Source organism: Hydra viridissima, unplaced genomic scaffold (assembly GCF_058129835.1).
Source record: "Hydra viridissima isolate aposymbiotic clone 2 unplaced genomic scaffold, HvirCarnegie_v1 scaffold_1, whole genome shotgun sequence".
In the NCBI taxonomy this organism is placed as follows: domain Eukaryota; kingdom Metazoa; phylum Cnidaria; class Hydrozoa; order Anthoathecata; family Hydridae; genus Hydra; species Hydra viridissima.
Window position 1 is genome coordinate 13,623,642 of NW_028324300.1, and position 7,910 is coordinate 13,631,551.

At 34.9% G+C, this 7,910-nt stretch overlaps 1 protein-coding gene across 1 annotated transcript; it reads left to right on the forward strand.

The window, feature by feature from the left end:
* The first annotated feature begins 1,482 nt into the window (after positions 1–1,482).
* On the forward strand, positions 1,483–5,366 carry LOC145187269 (uncharacterized). Its single transcript, XM_090075490.1, has 3 exons — positions 1,483–2,320; positions 2,635–2,798; positions 3,030–5,366. Exons 2-3 carry the CDS (start codon positions 2,636–2,638, stop codon positions 5,234–5,236), a joined length of 2,370 nt encoding a protein of 789 aa, XP_089931616.1. The 5' UTR covers positions 1,483–2,320; position 2,635; the 3' UTR covers positions 5,237–5,366.
* Positions 5,367–7,910: the final 2,544 nt, after the last annotated feature.

Genomic DNA, 7,910 nt, shown 5'->3' on the forward strand with positions numbered 1-7,910 from the left:
TTAGTTATTTTAATCATTTTAGCTATGTGATCAATAAGTGATTGAGAAGAAAAAAATATATAATATTTAAATTTCTTTGATAGAATAAAAAAATTAGAAGATCAGTTATAACAAATAAATAAGCTCTAAACACTAAATATTTTTTAATTAAAAATTATGACTATATTTAGATAAAAAAAAATAAACTTAACAAAATAATAGTAACAAATAATATATTAAAAAATAATTAATAGTAAATATTAATTATAAAAAACTGTCAAAAAAAACAACCATCAAAATTAATTCTGAATATAAATTGAAACCGTCATCATTATTAATAAATATCAATAATTAGGTAAACAAAACAAAAATAAAAAAACCGCTTCAGTTTAGACAAAAGAGCAAGGAAGGAGGCGAGATTATCTTAGGACAACGGCTTCCCACTGCTGATAGCTCGTAACGCAGAAGAAACCGCTTATTTGACTGGTACTTAAACGACGTTTGCCCGTCGGCTTTGACATTCATTTCGTTCTTGAATTCTTTCAACGGACCGGTTGAATCCTAAATGAGAATCCGAAGTGAGATCAGATGGAGCAAAACAGGCAACGGTTTGTAGTTTGCGTTAGCACGGTCACATTTAGAAACGGCCCTGACTTCTTCGCTTCGCACAATCCGGACGGCTAATGATTCCTTTCAAAGTCCTCTATTGTCGCTTTTCGCATGATGCGGCGGATGTTTGCTCTTAGCTAAATATGCAATTAGAACATCGGTTTGTTCTCGCTTCGTTTGCTCTCTTTAGTTGAAAGTGAAAAACTAAAAACACGTTTTGAATGAAAAAAACATGCACCTATGAGTTATGCAGAAATCTGATAGAACCTCTCGAGCGCTTTGTAACCATTAAAAATAAAACAAAAAAAAAAAACCATGCCACATTAAACTAAAAAAAAAATTTAGCGTACGGTTTCCGACATTTCAAACACATGCAACTTGTAAAACGCTAATTTTTTTGCAGGCGTCAACAGCTCTTTGTACAGTCTTTATCGTGCAGTTTGACAAAACGGAGGGACGTTTGCATTGCGCAATTTAAATTACGGACTACTACTGGTTGTAAACAAACTCCGAGCAACATTCTGGATTCGTCAAATCCAGACCGTCAAGTTTAAGAATGATGTCAAAATCAGATTAAAACTTGAGATTAAGATGAAAACGTAGAAAACAAACAAAACAAACAAAACGCCAAGCAAAGAAAATTGAAATTCAAACGCTTGTTGATGAAGCGTTTATATCTGTCATAAAAATGCAATCGTCTCTAAATTTCGATCGTTAAAAAAATCGTTAAAGCAGTTAAGAAACTGAGCAATGGCGGTGGGGATTGGGGTTGAGGAAAATGACTAACGATCAAGAAAAAAAACTGCTTCCTTACGCAAAAAAACACAAAAACGCAATTTCGTTTATACTCGCAAGATACGCGAAAAGCGTTTAACAAACGTATTGATCTTTTAATTTAGATGTTAAGTCGTTCTTTGTTTTTTTTTTCTACTATTAACGAAAACGAAATATGCTATAAGACGAAACAAGGGAAAGAAACTTAGAAAACTTTTCCTTGATACTTGTCACTGACTTCGCTGTGTAAAAAAAGCTACGCTTTTTTGGTTAAATGCGTCGAATACGAGAAGAAAAAGCAGTATTTTGTGTCTGTTTTTAGTGTCTCAAACAGTTGACGAGCCAGCCTCTCGAGCCTCTTCGATTGAAAATTTATCTTAAAACAAAACTGTTTCTTAAACTCGTGTGAAGTATTATTATATTTTTAGACAAACATTGAATAGCATAAAATTGTAAAGTTTTGACGTAAGGCTACGGGCTGAACTACAAAAACATAGCTTCTGTGGGGTTTAATGGGTAGAACGAGGGTCTTCCTCATCTAGTGGCCATCTTTTCCGTGTGTCTCAAAGAAAAATGTTCTCAAATAAAAGATCACCGAGGAAAAGCCCCCGAGTCGAGGTTTAAGGATGAAACTAAATTATTTGGAACCGATGAATCTCTTACGCTCCGTCTATACGGCTAAGCCTCCGTACTAAAAACGAATGATGAACCAACATAGTGGAAATAGATTTGACGCAAAAAGGAAATGCAACAAGCCAAATACTTCGCTCAAAAAATTTCCGCATTCTTTAAGCACGCATTCAGGTATGACGAGATTGAAATTAACTTGGCCAGACTTCTTTAAAACTAAGATAAAAATCCACCCACCTGAAAAAGTTAGCGGTTTAGCAGCACTATATAAAAAGAAGTCTCTAACTTGATCGAACATTCTGAAACTTGCTGGCAAGACAGAAGAAAGGTAGGCTTAATTTACTTTTCCGAAAAAATCGACTTTTGATCATTAGTTATTGATAAGCTTTTCTTAGTTGAAACGTAGCTTGGACTCGAACAACTCTTTACATCAGCAGAGAGTTGTTCGAGTTCAAGCTACGACTATTCATAAACACGTACCGTTTTTATTATTTCACATTTTGTTCTGACTCTAGGATTTCAAAATGCTTCAAAAAAAAAATTTTTTTTTTTAACTATGTAAAAGAATCGTCGCTTAGAGAAATTGAAAAATAATAAAATAAATAAACTAACAACTGAGAACAAGCATTCTACTTTTTACAGAATGAGGTCATTCCAATTGCTCGGTATTTTTGTTATTGTTAATCAAATCAACGCACTTTCTCGTGATGCATTTCCTGGTGAAACGATTACCAACGAAAATGACGGCGACATCGAAAGTACTTTTATGAACATCGACGAAGAAACTCTGGACGAGATAAACAACGGTGAGTTATTATTACAGAAAATCAATTTTTGCTACCAGCAAAAAGCAACGTTAGCTATCTCAACAGACTTTACAAAAAGCAATCCTTTTCAATAAATTTAATTAACTTTAACTATATAAAAATTTCAAATTTCCAAAGAGAAATAATTTAACATAAAGTGAAAGACCAAGCATTAAAGCAGCTTGTATTATAAAGAAGTCTATGACGATTGCATTTTGCTCTTTTTCTTAGATCAACCTATGCAAAACAAATTCCCAAAATATGAACAAAATACGTTATGCGGCAACAACGCGTACGATACCAAGTCGTATCTCTGTAAAGGAGGAAATCTTTACGAAAAGAACCTTTATGAAACATGCGGTGAAAACGTTTATCTCAAAAACGAGAACTTCTGCCACGGTGGAAAACCTTACCTAAAAAGCCAATACGATTTGTGCGGAGTAAGCGTGTACGACGTCAAATCTCAGTTCTGCAACGGCGGCAAGATGTACGAAAACAGTCTCTACGAGGTGTGCGGCGACAACGTTTATCTCACCAGTGAAAACTTCTGCCACGGTGGAAAACCTTACCTAAAAAGCCAATACGATTTGTGCGGAGTAAGCGTGTACGACGTCAAATCTCAGTTCTGCAACGGCGGCAAGATGTACGAAAACAGTCTCTACGAGGTGTGCGGCGACAACGTTTATCTCACCAGTGAAAACTTCTGCCACGGCGGAAAACCTTACTTAAAGACTCAATACAAAATGTGCGGAGTAAACGTGTACGACGTCAAATCTCAGTTCTGCAACGGCGGCAAGATGTACGAAAACAGTCTCTACGAGGTGTGCGGCGACAACATTTATCTCACCAGTGAAAACTTCTGCCACGGTGGAAAACCTTACCTAAAAAGCCAATACGATTTGTGCGGAGTAAGCGTGTACGACGTCAAATCTCAGTTCTGCAACGGCGGCAAGATGTACGAAAACAGTCTCTACGAGGTGTGCGGCGACAACGTTTATCTCACCAGTGAAAACTTCTGCCACGGCGGAAAACCTTACTTAAAGACTCAATACAAAATGTGCGGAGTAAACGTGTACGACGTCAAATCTCAGTTCTGCAACGGCGGCAAGATGTACGAAAACAGTCTCTACGAGGTGTGCGGCGACAACGTTTATCTCACCAGTGAAAACTTCTGCCACGGCGGAAAACCTTACTTAAAGACTCAATACAAAATTTGCGGTGTAAACGTATACGACGTCAAATCTCAGTTCTGCAACGGCGGCAAGATGTACGAAAACAGTCTCTACGAGGTGTGCGGCGACAACGTTTATCTCACCAGTGAAAACTTCTGCCACGGTGGAAAACCTTACCTAAAAAGCCAATACGATTTGTGCGGAGTAAGCGTGTACGACGTCAAATCTCAGTTCTGCAACGGCGGCAAGATGTACGAAAACAGTCTCTACGAGGTGTGCGGCGACAACGTTTATCTCACCAGTGAAAACTTCTGCCACGGCGGAAAACCTTACTTAAAGACTCAATACAAAATGTGCGGAGTAAACGTGTACGACGTCAAATCTCAGTTCTGCAACGGCGGCAAGATGTACGAAAACAGTCTCTACGAGGTGTGCGGCGACAACGTTTATCTCACCAGTGAAAACTTCTGCCACGGCGGAAAACCTTACTTAAAGACTCAATACAAAATGTGCGGAGTAAACGTGTACGACGTCAAATCTCAGTTCTGCAACGGCGGCAAGATGTACGAAAACAGTCTCTACGAGGTGTGCGGCGACAACGTTTATCTCACCAGTGAAAACTTCTGCCACGGTGGAAAACCTTACCTAAAAAGCCAATACGATTTGTGCGGAGTAAGCGTGTACGACGTCAAATCTCAGTTCTGCAACGGCGGCAAGATGTACGAAAACAGTCTCTACGAGGTGTGCGGCGACAACGTTTATCTCACCAGTGAAAACTTCTGCCACGGCGGAAAACCTTACTTAAAGACTCAATACAAAATGTGCGGAGTAAACGTGTACGACGTCAAATCTCAGTTCTGCAACGGCGGCAAGATGTACGAAAACAGTCTCTACGAGGTGTGCGGCGACAACGTTTATCTCACCAGTGAAAACTTCTGCCACGGCGGAAAACCTTACTTAAAGACTCAATACAAAATGTGCGGAGTAAACGTGTACGACGTCAAATCTCAGTTCTGCAACGGCGGCAAGATGTACGAAAACAGTCTCTACGAGGTGTGCGGCGACAACGTTTATCTCACCAGTGAAAACTTCTGCCACGGCGGAAAACCTTACTTAAAGACTCAATACAAAATTTGCGGTGTAAACGTGTACGACGTCAAATCTCAAATTTGCAAAGGAGGACGTTACATTCAAAAATTTTACCATCCTCGAAAACATCAATACAGTCAAGACGCAGATGAAGGCATGCGTGAGAACTTTTTTTGATCGAAGTTGTTTCCTTTAATGCGATATTGAAATTTATTGCGAGTTTTTTACATTTTTTATTGGTTGTGTGTGATTTGTATAGAGATATCCAGTAAATCTTGTTTAATTTGGAAATAAACATTTTTAATAACTGAATAGACTTATATTTTTATGCTTTCGGTAATTTCAAGGTCACGTCCGTTCGTAACATTATGCGACTGGTGGTGATTTTATCAGGTTTTGTGTATTGTCTTTCACTGTTGGTCATTTAGAGATGAAAATTCAAGTTTTAATAGTCAGTGCTTAGAACCAAGTTTTTTTTATTAAAAAACTTGATTTCAGGATCTCAAAAAGAATGGTTTAAAACACTAAGTCATTACACGTCATTTACGTCATTCACGTCATTATACCTCATTATCACGTTTAAACAATATAAATTTAAAGAAACTTTAAATAAGTTTTAAGATTTAGTAAATTTTGATAAATGTTAAATGTTAACAAATTATTTTATGTTTTAATAAATTTAACAAATTGAAAACTTAAGATAAGTTTAAAGAGAGATTTTGATGATTGTTTAACAAACATCGAGTGTCATTTAATTTAAACGAATTTAAAGACATAGGTAAGTTTGAATTGCTTTTTGACTTGTTTTACATATTTGTTTAAACAAAGAGTGCTCCCAAGGTTTTCTCTTGGTTAGAGAAAGAAGATAGAGCGTTCAGGGTTTTATTAACATTATATATATATATATATATATATATATATATATATATATATATATATATATATATATATATATATATAATTATCACTATTATAGTTATACAAACTACATAATTAGCTTGGTTTATATTACATTAGGGTAAAGTAGGGTAATTTCGGCAGGGAGATAATTTCGGCACCCCTTCAAAAAACACCTAAAAATATTTATTTATTGGAATAATTAAATCATAGTTGGGTATTGTAGCAAGATAAACAATTTTCCTAAAAATATTGCTTTAAACTTTTATTTTTACATTATAGGTGCATTAATTTATGATTATTAGCTTTTTCTTAACATTTTTACCTATTTGAAAATGTTGGATAAATGATTTTTTCTCGAAAATTTTTACCAAAAGTTGTTATTTATTTTATTCAAAAATATAAACTGAATAAAATGTGAGCAGCAATAAGATAAAAATCAAAGTATGTTACAAGATATAAAAGTTTCTCCAAGGACTGCTCTAAGGAGATAATTTCGGCTTATTAATAGTTTTTAATTTCGGCAGTGCCGAATTTGCCGACCTGTGCTTTCTCTGAAACCAAAATGTAAATAACCGTTTGAAATATTATGTATAGAAGAAGTTGATTTTAGTAATTCAGATAGTAATAAGATAATAACGAGTTAGGAAAAACTTGAATTCGTTAGTGTCTCTGTGAAACTTAATAAAATAATAGTTCCCCACCATATAAATTAAATTTATGTCATACAATAAATTAATAGTTCATTAATTATATATATATATATATATATATATATATATATATATATATATATATATATATATATATATATGTATATATATATATATATATATATATATATATATATATATATATATATATATATATTATTGTGTGTTAGCATTATATAATGGATTCAAAACGTGTAAAATATGGTAATTGGTCAAATGAATCATTAAAACTAGCAGTAAATGCAGTTTTAGTTGATGGATGCTCGAAATATTCTGCTGCTAAACAATATAAAATACCAAGGCAAACGCTACATGACTATATAAAACGAGTTTCTGTTGATAATTGTGTTAAAAAGTTAAGAGCAGGGCACCCAATAACACTCTCAGCTTTTCAAGAAAAAGAACTTGTTGAAGTTCTTCTGACTATGTCACAGAGATTATTTGGTCTGTCTCCAAAAGATGTAAAACAAATGGTATTCCAGTTTTGTGAAGAAAATGGGATTATTCATAAGTTTAATTGTGCAACTAAGTCAGCAGGAAAAGAATGGTTTAGGGGTTTTTTGAAACGTCATAATAAACTCTCTGTAAGAGTTGCTGAATCAACGTCATTGCATCGAGCCATTGGTTTTAATAGAATAAAAGTTAATCGTTTTTATGATGAACTAGAAAAAATAATGTTTAATGCTGATGAAATGCAGATTATTCCACCAGCAAACTTATTCAACGTAGACGAATCTGGATTGTCTATATGCCATAAACCAGGAAAAGTTGTTGCCCTGAAGGGAAAACATAGTGTTGGTGGCTTAACAAGCTCTGAAAGAGGAAAAACAATCACAATAGTTTGTTGCCAATCAGCAAGCGGATTTTTTGTCCCTCCAATGTTGATTTATCCACGTATTCGAGTGAGACCTGAATTTTTAGATAAAGCCCCAATCGGTTCTATTTCTGGTGGCAGCAAAAATGGGTGGATAACAACTGATTTGTTTGAAAAATGGTTTGATCATTTTTTAAAAGCAGTCCAGCCACAGTCAAGAGACCAACCAGTTCTTCTAATTTTAGATGGACATTCAAGTCATAAAAAAAATCTTAGTGTTATTATAAAAGCTCGCAAGACAAATGTTATTATACTATCACTTCCGTCTCACTGCACGCACAAACTGCAACCACTTGATGTTTCATTTTTTAAAAGTCTCAAAATATTCTATGATCAAGAAGTTGGTACTTGGCTTCGTCACCATCCA

Excerpts from the sequence above, each read along its gene's own strand:
- LOC145187269 (XM_090075490.1), top strand. The coding sequence starts at position 2,636 with ATGAGGTCATTCCAATTGCTCGGTATTTTTGTTATTGTTAATCAAATC. Across the intron at positions 2,799-3,029 it reads TCTGGACGAGATAAACAACG|ATCAACCTATGCAAAACAAA; the intron begins GTGAGTTATTAT and ends TCTTTTTCTTAG.